The sequence below is a fragment of the Phytophthora sojae genome (genome assembly GCF_000149755.1).
Source record: "Phytophthora sojae unplaced genomic scaffold PHYSOscaffold_4, whole genome shotgun sequence".
Classification (NCBI taxonomy): domain Eukaryota; phylum Oomycota; class Peronosporomycetes; order Peronosporales; family Peronosporaceae; genus Phytophthora; species Phytophthora sojae.
Window position 1 is genome coordinate 7,522,819 of NW_009258118.1, and position 14,792 is coordinate 7,537,610.

General features: G+C 57.7%; 3 protein-coding genes across 3 annotated transcripts; 2 read left to right on the top strand and 1 right to left on the bottom strand.

The window, feature by feature from the left end:
- Positions 1-1,120: 1,120 nt before the first annotated feature.
- On the top strand, positions 1,121-1,876 carry PHYSODRAFT_409911 (hypothetical protein; the record flags this gene model as incomplete). Its single annotated transcript, XM_009529801.1, has 2 exons — positions 1,121-1,373; positions 1,410-1,876. Coding segments are annotated over 2 exons (720 nt in total), but the record flags the coding sequence as incomplete, so codon positions are not given.
- A 3,632-nt stretch (positions 1,877-5,508) lies between these two features.
- On the bottom strand, positions 5,509-7,124 carry PHYSODRAFT_500817 (hypothetical protein; the record flags this gene model as incomplete). Its single annotated transcript, XM_009529802.1, has 2 exons — positions 5,509-6,727; positions 6,796-7,124. 2 exons carry the CDS (start codon positions 7,122-7,124, stop codon positions 5,509-5,511), a joined length of 1,548 nt encoding a protein of 515 aa, XP_009528097.1.
- Positions 7,125-7,521: 397 nt separating this feature from the next.
- On the top strand, positions 7,522-7,866 carry PHYSODRAFT_332748 (hypothetical protein; the record flags this gene model as incomplete). Its single annotated transcript, XM_009529803.1, has 1 exon — positions 7,522-7,866. One exon carries the CDS (start codon positions 7,522-7,524, stop codon positions 7,864-7,866), a length of 345 nt encoding a protein of 114 aa, XP_009528098.1.
- Positions 7,867-14,792: the final 6,926 nt, after the last annotated feature.

A 14,792-nucleotide genomic window follows, 5' to 3' on the forward strand; every position in this document is an offset into this window, starting at 1 on the left:
TTGATGCGCAAGGTGAAGGAGAATGCGGAGAGGGCCAAGGACCCGTCCATGGAAGAGATGTCGAAGTTTCTGGGCGTCCCGGTCGAGGCGCTGACCAAGATGAAGGACGCCTCGCCCGAGGGCACGTCCTCGCCCGAGTACTGGGAGGACTGGTACAGGAACACACTGGAGAACTCGGCGGAGGCCAAGCGAGCCAACCGTGACTTCAAACAGTCACTGGCCAGCTGCGTCTCTCTAGAACGCTCGACCGAGGAGCCAACGTACGAGTCGTTCGGCCTGTCGGAGTCCGACCTGGACCCGAAGGCCTCGACCGTCTCGGTCGATGGCTCCGTGATGGAGGAGAGCGTGACTGCGAACATTGCGGTCCCGGTGGATTTCTGTGAGGAGAACAGCGAGGAGATGGTCACTGCGGTAAGCGTGGACCCGCCCGTGGACGCTCCTGAACCGAGTTCGAGCGCTTCTCCGAGCGAGAGGTCGGAGGCTCGCAAGGCCGTGTACTTCTTGCTGAAGGAGACCAAGGACGAGATGTTGCGTGCGAAGAAGAAGGCGGCACGGTCGAGATCCCCCCGATTCGTGATAAGCCCCTGATCTAGACTGGGTGCGCCTAGTGCACGATGGTGAGCAAGTTGCTGGTGAAAATGAAGACCAAATCGATTGGCGAGAACATGTGAAGAAATGGACGAACGAGTACTACACTGAGAACGCTACGTATATTTGGAATAAGCTACTAGATCGAGTTCGAGAAGCCCACTCGGCGAGTGCGAAGCGTCGGCTGCGGCGTCGCTCGCGGCGGCCCGTATGCTTTGACTTCACGGCGTTGTACCGCGATTCGGCCGAGGCGCTGGACGGGGAGCTCCGTGCTGAAGAAGACGACGACGCGACGCACTACGTGCAAGTGGTCCGTCCCGAGCGTCCACCGCCGGAGCGTGGACGGAAGACCGGACTGGTGGAGGTGGTAACCGTGAACTTGCCGGACGGCTTCGGCGTCCGTGCAGATGAGGACGATGATGAGTGTGGAGCCGAGCTCCCACGCGTAGTTGCCGGTGGTCGGCGTGTGGTGTGCACTGTGGGGAACTTCGAGGCGCTGTCGTGCGGGTACATCGACTGCCTGCCTTCGCAGATGTTAGCGGACACGGGCGCGACGCTCAGTCTCGTCGACTTCCGTGTTCTGAAGCGTCTGGGCCGAGCTGGTGAAGCTCTGAAGGCTTACGACGGGCATGTACGCAGTTCGTCTGGACACCGTCTGCGCATTCGGGGGTGGATCACTCTCCCCCTAATGCTGGGCAAGGTCGGGGCGACCATGCGGATGCTCGTGGCCGACAAGTTGCATGTGGACGCTATCTTGGGCGTCGACGCGCTGGGCGCGCGGAGCAGTGATTGACGTGGCTGAGCGAACGCTCATGCTGAAGAGCACTTATCGTTGGGCGTGATGGTGGTCCACGAATCGTTCATGGCCACGATGGCCGTGTCCGTCCGCTTGCCGCCTAGGGGACAGGCCCTGGTGGTCGCGGATGTGGTGGGCGATGCCCCGAACGCGACCGTCCTCGTCGAGGGCTCTTTCAACTTGCCGCCTTCGCTTTGCGTGGCGAGAACGCTCTGTACTGTGGACGACGGTCGAGTCGTCGTGGAGATCTGCAACGCATCGACAGAAGAGTTCTGGATCAAGAAGGGCACGGTGGTGGCCTCGACGTCCGTGATGCCCGAGTCGGCGTTTGGCTTTGAGCAGCCGTCAGCGGAGAAGTCCGAAGGGGCGCCCTGCCGTCCGCCCGAGACTAGCGGGGCGGCCACCGTTGCTGCCAGTCGTGAAGAAGAGGTAAAGGGGCCGGATCTCGGCGAGACTGTGAGGGCGTCGAGGCCCGATGTGCCGCCGGACAAGGAGGTGGCGCTCGAGGCCGACTTCTCCCAGTCGAGGCTGTCGGATGAGCAGAAGTCGCTGTTCCGCAGCGAGCTGGAGCGCTTCCGAGACATGTTCGTGGAGTCGTCCAACTCGCCCGGCAGGACCGACTTGCTGAAGTTCCAGATTGATACTGGGGACAGCAAGCCGATGAAGCAACAGCCCTACCGCGTGTCGTTCGCCGAAAGCGAGGTTATGGAGGCGGAGATCCAGCAGTACCAGAAGCTGGGCTTCGTCCGGCCCTCGAACAGCCCCTGGGCCAGCCCCGTGTTGATGATCAGGAAGCCCGACGGTGGCATCCGTTTCTGCATCGATTATCGCAAGGTGAACGCCGTAACGGTCAAAGATTGCTATCCTATGCCGCTGATTGACGACATCCTGGACGTGCTGAGTGGAGCCAAACTGTTCTCGACCATGGGCATCGCCTCAGGCTACTGGAACGTGCCCATGCATGAAGACAGTATTGCTAAAACGGCTTTCACATGCAAATACGGTCTATTCGAATGGTTAGCCATGCCCTTTGGCCTATGCAATGCTGTACCTGCTATCGAACGGTTGATAGAGACCGTGCTTGTCGACCTCAAGTGGCGCGTGTGCTTGGTGTACTTGGACGACTGCGTCATCTTCAGCGAAGACTTCCCGTCGCACCTCGTTCGCCTTCGGCAAGTGCTGACCCGCTTTCAACAGGCCGGCTTCAAACTGAAGATGAAGAAATGCCACTGGGGCAGGAGTCAGGTCGCCTTTCTCGGGCACATTGTGACACCCATGGGCATCCTCCCGAACCCCGAGAAGGTGAAGGCCGTCATGAACGTGCAGAGGCCGCGCGATGTGCATGATATCTGTTCATTTTGGGGGCTGACGAGCTACTTCCGCCGGTATATCCCGGGGTACGCTCTGATCTCTACGCCGCTGGAACGCCTGAAAATGAAGGACACTCCGTTCGTCTGGAACGAGGACTGTGAGGTGGCGTTCCGCCAGCTGAAGAGGGTGCTAGCCACTCCTCCTATCCTAGTCTACCCGGACATGAAAAAACGATTCAAGCTTTACGTCGACTCGTCAAAGTATGCTGTCGGTGCTTGTCTAATGCAGGAGGTGGACGGTCGAGACCGTGCTGTCGACTATGCTAGCAAGTTACTGACAGGCTCTCAGAAGAACTGGATCAACAACCAAGACGGAATCTCTGAAATTGAATGCTGGGGCATTGTCTGGTCTACACGAAAGTTCCGCTGCTACCTAGATAAGCGAAAGTTTGATCTCTACACTGACCATCAGGCGCTTACCTGGATCTTCAGTCCTGTCAACCGCACGACCAATGCTAAGCTCGCTCGCTGGGCGATCGAGCTGTCCAATCTACAATTCCGAGTGCATCACAAGCCCGGGACGAGCATGGGGCACGTGGACGGCTTCGCACCTCCCCACCGCGAGTGTGAACGCGCTGACCATGGCGGACCTGCTGAACCCGGGGGACTCGCCTGTGGGCATGGCCGACTTGCTGAACCCGGGCGACTCGCCCGAGACCGTGGCCAACGACTCAGTCGGGGAGCCGTCCGATCGAGCCGTGGCTTCCGACTCAGTCGGGAAGCCGTCCAACGTGGCGCTCGAACCGATGACTGGAGACGGTGGCGGCGAGACGAGCACGGAGACCGCGGTCCCGTTGCCGGAAGACGCTACCGAGGACGAGTCCGCGCCGACGGACGTCCCTCCGTCGTCCGTGGACTTGTTCGGACTCGATATGGAGCGTTTGAAGGTGGAGCAGCGGAAGATCCCGTGGGTGATGGCCCTGATCGCGTTCCTGACGGGTGGAGCGCTGCCGCTGGACCCTAACTTACGAGTGAAGGATGTGAGGATCGCGTCCAAGTTCGCCGTCGAGAACGAGCTGTTGATGCGCAGAGTGAATCTCCCCGCGCGCGTCGGGCCCACTCGATCGCTGACCGTGCCCGTGATACCGCTTCCGTTCGTTGAAACGGTCTTACATTTTTGTCACGCTGATCTACTGTCGTCGCACCTCGGCCTCACGAAGACGCTCGAGAAGGTGAGGCGACACGCGTACTGGCCAGGGTGATGACAGGACGCCGAGGAGTATTTGCGCGAATGTGATAAGTGCGGAAGTGGCAAGGGTTCGCGTCCGTGACGCGCTGGTCGAATGCAGAGAATGCCCATCGTGGATCTGACGGGGCCGTTCTCGTTGCTCGTGGTGGACGCCGTGGGGCCTCTGCCCGAAACCGAGCGTGGCAATCGCTATATCTTAGTTTTCGTTGATTACTTCACTCGCTGGGCCGAGGCGTTCGCCGTGGAGCGCTTGGACTCCATGCCGTTCGTGGAGGTGATGGTGAACGGTGTGGTGTCTCGGCACGGAGTGCCGTCGCGGTTGCTGAGCGACAACGGCTCGAACTTCACGTCTGAGGTGACCAAGTCCTTCTATCAGACGTTGGGCATTAAGAAACTCTTTGGTACCCTCAGACTCAAGGACTCGTCGAGAGATTCAACGGAACGCTCATAGGAATGCTACGAATGCATGTGAGTGAGGCTCAAGATGATTGGGATGTTTATCTTCCTAGAGTGTTTTTTGCCTACAGGACGGCCTACCACGAGGCCCTGGGAGATTCGCCGTTTTTCTCGCTGTACGGGCGCGACCCAGTGCTTCCGATGGACGTGGCCTTCCTCAATCTTGGCAAGAAGTGGCGGAGTAATGAAGTGGCTCAGTATAGGCGAGAGCTGTACAGCTCTCTCCGTTCCTCGCGACATTTGGTTTAGCGTCAGTTGTTGAAGGCGCAAGATCGGCACGAGCAGCGCCTGGAAGGGCAAGTCGAAGTGAATTATGAAGTAGGAGACGCGGTGTGGGTCTACCAGGTGTTCAGGGCGAAACGCGGCGAAGTGCGCACGAAGTAGCTTGCCTTCGCTTGGCACGGTCCCTATCGGATCGTAGCCAAGGTCGGCGAGAACGCTTATCGGGTCGACGTCCCGACTCAGCCTAGCAAAACGGTGACCGTGAACGTGAATAGGCTCAAAAGGTATCGTGGCAAGTGGACCCGGCCTTATATGGATGAAGTGCCCGAGGATCTGGGCACTAGTGATGAAAACGAAGAAGAGGGGCCGTTGGAAGAGGCCGACCTCCCTGCGTCGAGCTACGCGGAACGGTTGACACTAGGAAATGAGGACACTATTATTGTGGGCGTGGAAGCCCCCATCGTGGAAATAGTGGTGAAGATGAAGGACGGTCAGGGCGTGAAGTACCTGGCGATGACCAGCACGTATGAGGTGTTCTGGCTGCCCAGGGAGGCTTTGATGCCAGAGTATGCGTCGTTGGTGACCGCTTTTGAGCAAGCGGACAGGAGGAAGAAGGGGTTGCCGGAGCTTCGTCGAAGTACGCGTTTGGCGGACGCTAACGCCCTAGTCGATGATGACTATTTGCTGCTGGCGTAGTTGGTGATGTTCTTGAGCTGAAGAACATGTGATTGTGGATATGGATTTACGAGCAGCTCAAGAATGGTGGATATGCATGTCAAGTTCATGTTTTTATTTGATTTTACCTGCAAAATTAGTGCTACGGCTGTGCTGGACTCGACTACAACGAAATGAAGAAGATAAACGGAGATCCGAGGCGTGCGCATGACTCACTTGGCCTTGTCGACGCTTGCGGAACGCGACTTGAGCTTCTTGGTTGGAGGCTCGCTCGCCAACTCGCCGTCGTCGTCTGCTTCCACGCCCGGCAGCGTCTCTTTGGCCGCGACCGGGGCCTTGGTGGTCTTGGGTTGGGCCTTGTCGTCCTCGTCGCTATCATCCTTGGCCGCCGGCTTCTTCTTGTCGTCGCTGGAGTCTTCGGCCTCGCCCGACTTGCTGGAGCGAGAAACCGGAACCCCTGGCTTGGACGGAGTGGCCGCTCGCTGCTTGGCGGCTGGAGCTCGGAACAGCACGGGAGGCGTCGGAGGCAACGCCGTGAAGACACCGTCCTCGTCCTCGTCCTCGAAGTCGGAGTCGTCGTCGCCTTGCTCGTCGGGGTTGAACGGCTTCAAGTTGTTGTACACGGCAACCTTCAGGCCCAACTCCAAGAGCTCGGCCACCTCCTTGACCGTGTCTTGAAGGGACGTGTCTGAGAGGAGAGCCTTCCATGGTCCTCGGTTGCGGTTGCCCACCCATGAGGGCACGGGCGCCGGGCCGGTGAGGACATCCAGCTTGATGCGCGCCAGCGCTCGGTCGGAGAGGCGCAGGTGCGCCGGGCGCGTAGTGTCGATGAGCTCGGCCTCCTCGAGCAGCTCAGGGATCGACGCGTAGCCGTCCTCATCGACGATCTTGGGGTCGAGGGCGCGCTCGATGGTCCGCTCGTAGAGGGTCTTGTCCTTGCTCAGGACAACGCCGAGGTCCTCCAGCGCTTTGCCCTTGCCCGAGTGCTTGGCCGCCCTGCCGCCCAACCACAGGAGCGTGTCGTGGGCGCTGTTCTCGAAGTCGTTGAGGAAGTCGAAGTACCCGCGCTCCTCCACGTTGTAGCTGATGAGCTCGTTGCGTGCTAGACACGCGTTCATCTTGTCCTTGCGCCACTGGTCGGGGTTCGTGGAGGGCGCGTACAGCGCCACCTGGAGATACAACTCGCGGGAGCGCATGTTGGCACGGTAGTGGAGGAGGTGCAGTTCGCGGAACTCCGAAGGCGGGTACCAGCAGCGTTGCTTGCGCCAGGGGTAAGCGAGACGGAACGGAGCGAGGCCCCTGCTGAAGGGGCGCTGTGCGAGCGCGGCCAGGTCGAGCTTCGAACGCGCTGGCGCCGAGGCAGGCAAGCGGAAGTCGTAGGCCTTGGCCTTCTTCTTGGTCGCGGCCTTCTGCTTCTTCTTCGACGGCGGCCTCGCCTTGGAAGACGTCCGCGACGATGATCGGGTCCCCGTCGATGGCCGCGGAGGCGGGGTGTCGACTCCGGCATGGACACCAACGCCGGCAGCGGGATCGACAGGACGGAGTGCTCGGCAGGCTCGCCGGCCTGCATCTGGTCGGGGTGCGGCAGGATCACGAGAATCTGGTTCAGGCGGCGCGCGTCGCCACCCGACAGGACGTCCATGGCCATGGCGTCCAGGACGTCTAGCCCCTGGGACGCATTGTTGACGGAGAGACGGGTCCGGAGGCGCGCCCAAAACTCGCGCTGCGCGATGAAGACGTCCCCCTCGTCGTCGAGCTCGAGGGCCATGTCCAGGCTGGCCACCTGGTTGTCGAAGTCGGTGGCGTCGGAGTTGGTCTTCTTGACCATGACGGACACGAGGCGAGGCGAGGCCTGGGAGAGAGCGAAGAGATGCTTGGTGACTGCGGAGTGCGCGGCCCGGCGAAAATTGCGGAATGAGGCAACTTTCAGTGGGGCGGCTACGGCAACTTCTGATTACCACGTGACTTCAAGTGAATTGACGAAATGTGACTCACCTTGTGGATGGCTGCGACCGTCTGAAAGAGACGCCCAACTGGCTGGTCACTTTCGAAGAACCCGCGAGCGACGCTGGTGACCAACTGGCAGTAACGGGGCATTGGGTGCCCCGTGCCTCTGCAGGTCGATGGTGACCGCCAAGGGCTGCCTCTAGTGGCGCGCGCGGACGGTCAGGACGGCTCGGACGGCGTCGAAGTGGTCGTCATTATGAATTTGTACTGCTGGAACGATGGAGTGGGCGACGGACGTGGTGAACGGCCTGGCGGCAATAGTGGTGGTCGCTGCTGAGGCAGCAGCGTGTCAAGTTGCGGTGGAGCGTCGCTGGGAGCTGGCGTGGCTCACTGCTGGAGCAGTGTCGTGGACGGTTACGGGCCCCCTGCGAAGCATCGGCTCACGGATCGCCGCTGCGTTCGTCGACTTCGCCCTGAAGTGGAGCGTGCTGGCCAAGTTATGCGTCATGCGCTACTGCAGGTATGTCCGTGGGCCTGCCGTGCAAATGCAGCCGCTCCGAACTCGCGTGTGGAAGTGTTACGAGGCCCTGCTGGCCACCCCATTTGTTGTGCTTGTGGTGTAGCGGGATCGGCCAAAATTTGGTTAAGGCCTGATCAAGCTTCCCACCAGCGCCCAGACACCGACTAACGGAGGAGGTCCCCCAACGATCCGTGATCGGCTGAACTTGTTCTCACCTTGTGTACCCGTCGGCGGGCTGGATCTGCTCTCTCGGGGCACCGAAGATGCAGCACTTGGTGAAGATCGAGTGTCTTAGCGTGACGCGGGGATAATTTGTGGAGCAGCGCGGTAGTCTTCGCTCTGCGTCCGATTATACGCCCCGATCGAGGGTTCTTCGCTTCGATCGGTCGGCCTGTAGTTGATCCAAGGCCTGTAGTTGCCTTTTCGGGTGTGCTCCTTCCTTTCCTGAGTTGCTTGCCGCTTCCTATAGCGGGATCGAGGTTGATCGAGAGGAGAAACGATCGCCGGTCAAGCACTTAATATCCGGTCGATCGAAGACTTGCACACAAAAGATAGATCTCTAGAGTAGGTCAAACTGGCCAATGTATTAATCCAGTCTTAACCGTACCGCTAGTTCACTATCCAAAGTGTCGACGCTGCCGAGGCCAATGTAGTTCCTGGGACTTGGTGACTTGAGGGGACTTGTGGTCTTTGGTGCAAATTCTGCTCGAGAGCGACTTGCCGGGGCTTGGTGGTCTTGGATCACGTGTGGAGTCAAATCTGTTCTCCACAACGCAAGTCGATCGAGGCCAATATGCTCTTCCTCCTCGAGATTCCAGACCACTTGCGCTCCACGGTGCAAATTCGACTCTGATTTATGTTTAGCTGGTCTCTCCCTACTGCTACCATCTTGCTTACCATCCTACAACCAAACGATTACTGGATTCTTCCCCTGGCTTCGCCCCCATGTGCTTCCCATCCGGGTCGATCGGCGATCCACGATTGGCTCCCGATCCACGATCGACCCCGATCGGCGATCAACTCCCGATCGATGACCTGTGCGAGTTGCCGTGCACTGCCGATCCGTCCTCTTCTGTCCTCGGCCGCCCTAGATCTGCGAGATTAGTCGTCGATCCGGGCTTGGGTCTACGTCGAATCACGCCGCAGTCCAAGCGCGATCGCCCGTAATCTGTCTTGACATATGTGTTGCCTTACGCGTCGACGTTATCCAATCGCTTGAGATCTCTCGATAGACCCTCTTGATCCGTGACCGCAGCCTGATCCTTGCCTATCGTTCTGCCACCATGTCGCTTGATGTCATCGCAGTTGGAAAATCTTATTCGGTGCTTCACCACAACCGCCCCCTGTCCGTAAGTCGGGCCGCACGGTGGCTCACTGCGGACAAGACTTCACCATCCCAGTATCAACGGCTCACACTTCGTCGTGAAACCTATTACTTCCGCTTGATCGAGGCGGGCACCGACGATCACCGGCAGGACCCAAAGGTTGCTACCGCCCCAGGATCATCTGGAACAGCCGATCGCGTGTCTCCTCAACGAACTTATCCCCAATACAGAGTGTCTGCCGCAACAACAGCATCCCCCAGCTCGGATGATCGAATTCAGCGTCCAGCTGGTCAGCTCGTCTGTCGTGAAATCTTCGATTTTTGGAGGCCGATCGCGCATCTTCGTAGCATGAAAGCTACGGATCAATAAACACCACCGTAATCTTCGTCACTGCTGGTCACCTCTCTCAAGTCAATCCGTCGTCACCAATCCGATCAGTCCAGATCCATCGTCATACCACCGCCACCAACCCGATCAGACCAGATCCGTCGTCGTAGCACCTTGTAGTTGCTCCATAATCACCCGATCTGCATTCATATACACACAATCATATCGAATATAAAACCCCTTCCTCCGATCAACGACCTCCCCGTCGATCCGTAACTCACGAAGGCGACCAGCTCGCCCTGGCGGTCCGATCTCACTCTTCTTCGTGAGTGCATCGCGCCAAATCGGTTCCGGTTCACGCGATCTCGAAGGAACTCATGCAACAAAGCTCCACAGTTGAGATCAGTCTCGTCGACCCAGTCAGGCTCGTCATAACCCTTCCAGTGTACCAGGAACTCTCGATACGTCCGGCCATACCGAGTCCTGCGGCCTGTTCTCGTATCCGTGATCTTCTCCACTTCGTAATCGTTCGAGTCTCGATCTGGGGCCCAGCTGTCCTCCGGAAGTAAGACTTCGTCGAAATCAAGTCGATCTGCTTCGTCCACCGTGAGTGCGATCTGCGGTCGATCGGGGAAGTCCCTGACCAACTTCAGCTTCGAAACATGCACGATCGGGAATAGGTGATAGTCCGTACCAGCGATCTGAAGCTTCATCGTGTACTCGTTCACCTTCTCCGCCACACGGAACGGGCCGTGCCACAGGTGAGCCAGCTTCCATCCATACCCCTCTTTCACACGATCCAGGTACAGCCACACCTGAGATCCAGCTTCGATCGAGTGCGGTCGAACTTCTTCATTGTGTCGATCGGCCCGATCCGCGATCGCCTCGCGTAGTCGAGCATTCACCTGACTTCGAGCCTGGTCTTGGTGCTTCTGGATCCGATAACGCCACCATCGAGGATTCCGATCCCGAGTCCGGGTACTACCCAAAGGTATTGTTGCCTCGAGCATCGATCGAGGATCCCATCCATGCACCAGATAAAAAGGAGAGTCCCCACGGACCCGATCTTGAGCCGTGCTGATCGCGAAGGTCAATCGCCCTGCGTACTCATCCCAATCCCTCTGATCCAGATCCTCCACGAACATCTTCAGGGCTCTCGTCACCGTCTGTACCATTCGCTCTGCAGTACCGTTAGCCTGAGGTCGATATGCCATCGTCGCTCGCTGGCGCATACCCAGGATCTTGTCAAAAGGCGCGGAAGAAGTCAGCCATAAATCCCGGCTCTCGATCGTGCCTGATCACTCGCTAGCACCAAATCGCCGGAACACGCACTCTTCGTAACACTCGGCGATCGTCTGCGCCGTTCGGGAGGAACTGGCCTTCGCGATCACGTATCCCGTGAACAGATCGACCCAGATCAACAGTTCCGTATTTCCCTTGTACGACTTGGGTAACGAAGGTATGTGATCTATTGCTATGATCTGGAACGGGTATGTCGCCTGGATGTTTCCCGGCGACTCGCCCCTGATCGTCGGTCGTCCTTTGCCGGTCTAGCAGTCGACACATTCGCCGACGTACTTCTGCACACTTCTGAAGAGACTACTCCTTTGAAAGTGATCGCGGATCCGCTGGTATGTATGCCCGATCCCCTGATGTCCACCTTCCAGAGTGGAGTGATAGTGATGCAGGATGTCTTGATGCAGCGTCTCCGGTGCCACCAGTCTCATTAGTCCATCTCCATCTGCATCCGATCGCTTGGAGGGTGGGCAATAGAACAGCAGATTATCACCGTCGATCTCTTAGTCGGCTGCGAGGTTGCCATAGGATCGAGCCTCATCCTGTGTCAGATCAGCCACATTTCCCATCAGATACTTCTTGATACCCGCGATCCACGTGGCTTCATCCTGTGCTCGACGAATCCGATCGACCCGCAACCCTCGCACGAACTCCTCCTGCATGACGGTCGGGTTCGGCCGTGATCTGGTGCCCGATCGGGCTGTCATCGGCGATAGTCGGGCGATCGACACATCCGATCGGACGACCAGGATCTCATCAAGTCGGTTCAGTGTCACAAGATCCCCATGATCGACATCCTCCTCGACGACGACGCCCCCTTCACGTTGGAGTGCTGGACTGGCCAGGCTGTCCGCACTTCCGTTCCAGTTTCGTTTCACATGTAACAGCTCGTGATCTGGCCAGTTCTGTAGTTGATCCAGCACCTTTTGCTTCAACAATGTCAGCTTAGGTGCTTTGCAGTCGATCTCGCCCCGTACTTGTCGGATCACCAGGTTGGAATCACCGCAGACCACTATCCTGCCTTGATCTATGCCGTCAAGGAGGTCGAAACCCAACAACAGACCATGATACTCAGCCTCGTTTACAGTCAGCCCTTCAGCATAGCCCGATCGGGCCATCACCACACTGCATTCGGGTAACTTCCACAAGATCGCGCTGTATGCGCCTCCGCCTCGCTTGACGCGGGCAGATCCATCGAAACTTATCACGAGCAGCTCTTCGTCCGCACGCACAGTCGGGATCGAGACCTGAATCTTCCGCCGGGGCTCTTTCTTCGGCGCGATCGCGATCAACGCGTCGTCCATATCCGATCGAGCCGTAATACTAGCGGCGATCGCCCCAAATATCTCATCCTCTCCCTTGGTGCACTTCGTGATACCCAGTGTCCAGGGCGATAGGATTGAAGGCCGGGTGATCGGAACAGCCACGCCAACGTCGAGTGTCGGGTCAAGACCCGGATCGATCGTCCAACCAGCATGTTATAGTTCAGGTCCAGGATCCGTAACAGCGCCAGCACTTCTTTCTCCACCACGTTGTAGTTCAATTCATTCGACTTCAGCGTTGGACTGGCGAAGGTAACGGGATGATAGATCTGGTCGTGCTCCGGCGTCAATGCGGCCGAGATCGCCCAGCCACTCGCATACACAATCACGACCGGAGTCCGATCGCGATCGAAGTGCAGCAGGATCGGTGTCGTCGCGATCTTCATCTTCAGTGTCGAAAAGGCACGATGAGCACGGATCCAGCGTTCATCGGCGACCCCGACTTCAGGAACTGGTGGAGTCCGATCGGGATTCACTGGGTCCGTATCCACTGAGTTCGGCACTTGACGATCCAGGATCTGGCGCAGATCAGGGCGCTTCTTCAGCTCGGCGAAGTCCACCTCGCGCAGTTCATACAGGATCGCCGCGTAGATCGCGTAATCTTCCAAGAAACGACTGTAGTAGTTGAGACTGCCCAAGAATGACTGCATCGATCGGAGCGATCCGGGGAACGGCAGATCAGTCAAAGCAGTGAGATCCTTCGGATTAGCCTCTAGCCCGTCGTTCGACACACGATGTCCCAGATAGTCCACCTTACGCATCCACCAAGAGCTCTTCTCCACACTGATCGAGACATTCCACTTATCACAAGCGTCCAGCAGGTGATCCACACGATCCACAGCTCATCCCATGATCCGGCCGTCACAAGAATATCATCGATGTACGATCTGCGACCTAGCACTGATGGACGCCCCGGATCTTCTGGTTCTCCTGACTCGATCAAGTCCGTAGTAACTTCACAGTCTGACGATCGCGGGATCCTGGTGAACCCATACAACGCGTCGTCCAGAAGTCGCTGGTAGATCTGAGGAGCGTTCTTCAAGCCGAACGGCATCCGGTTCCACTCGAACAGACCCATGTGGGTGATAAAGGCCGAGATCGCACGAGATCGATCGGTCATTGTCACCACCCAGAATCCACTAGCCATGTCCAAAGAGCAATACCAGAGTACCTTATCCAGATCCCCCAGCAAATCGTTGATCAAGGGCACCGGATATACCATCAGCCTGGTTAGACTGTTGACGAGCCGATAATCGATGCAGAGTCGGATATCCACGCCGTTCTTCTTGATGATCACGACGATCGGCGAGGCCCACGGTGATCGAGATTTCCGAATCATCTTGCCTGACAATAATCCCTTGATCAGCTCGGACACCTTCTCCACGAACTGAGGGGCAACTTTCCGGACACGTTGAGCGATCGGCTTCGCGTCGCCCACATCGATGTCGCAGGTGACGCCCCGGGCTGCTGGGGGAAGTGCATTGCCCTTGCCGATCAGCAGGTGATTCCTGTGCCAGATCTTCTTTCGCAGCCGATCGATCTCCTCCGGGGTGTTGAACTTCAGATCTCCCACCTTGATATCATCGATGTCGAGATCATAATTTCAGGAAGCACAGCTAATTCACCTTCGACATCTTCTGCTGACAGATTCCCGCCCTCGTGGTAATGGACCTGATCATCAGCACCAACGTGTCGATTTGGTTCTGACGCAACGAGATCGTCCTGATTTGAAGTGGGTGTGGCCTCAATTTTTACCTGATCACCTCCAACGATCGATGAGTTTTCGGCCACTTGCGGCAGTCGTTCAGATGCGGGAACACCATCGACTACTGTATCGTCACTTGATCTCGACTCTTCCACAGCTAAGACAGCCACAGGGTGTGTCCGATCGGTACTCCCGCCCCCAAGATCTGGATCGACAGCACAACCGTCGACCTGATCGGTCGATGGCAAGTGAGGGAACACGATTTCGCCCATCTCAATTGCTATACCACCGGAACCCACATGATCTGGCTTCCCCTATGGATCACCCGCACGACCATCATGCGGCTTCACGTCATCTATCGGTGCACACGCTTGATCCGTGATCGGCGAAGGTGGGGGGCTGTTCCTGTTCTGGAGAACATTCGTCCTCCGATCCAAAAGGTTCACACACCAACTCAGCAGGATCCGACCGTGGGTCTAGTGGATCTCCGACGAGGATAGCCAAAGCAGACGTGTGGTGTGGTAATACCACTAAAATTCTCTTCTACCAAAAGGTATTAGAGACACCAACAACACGCTAACCCACAAAGGTAAGCGCTTATTGGATCAAAACCTGAAGACCAGGAACGATCCCTTACACCGGGTCGGTTGCAAGCGCCTCTGTGCACCTTAGTTTATCTTCGGTCAACCCAAAACCTGTACCACTAGCCACGAGCTAAGGCTAGGATACTATGTAGCGCTTTCGCGCAACCCCACTGCAGTCCTTCAGGAAGGAAGGGTACCGGCGTGTTAGGCCTTATACAGGGGGACCAAGGTAATACCTCGGTAGGTAGACTAATACACTCAGGGACACTCTAATCCCACAAATATATACTGAACGATACTCTGATACCGTTCCTGCCTCTCCGGCCACGCCAACTCTTGGTGCTGCCAAGGAAACTCTCGGTCAATGCACGATAAGCTCCCCGACAGGCATCCACACGCAGCCGAGCGTATCCAGGCACTACAATAAGCTAGCTACACTTACCGAAGTCGGACTGGACCCTAGTTGGCTT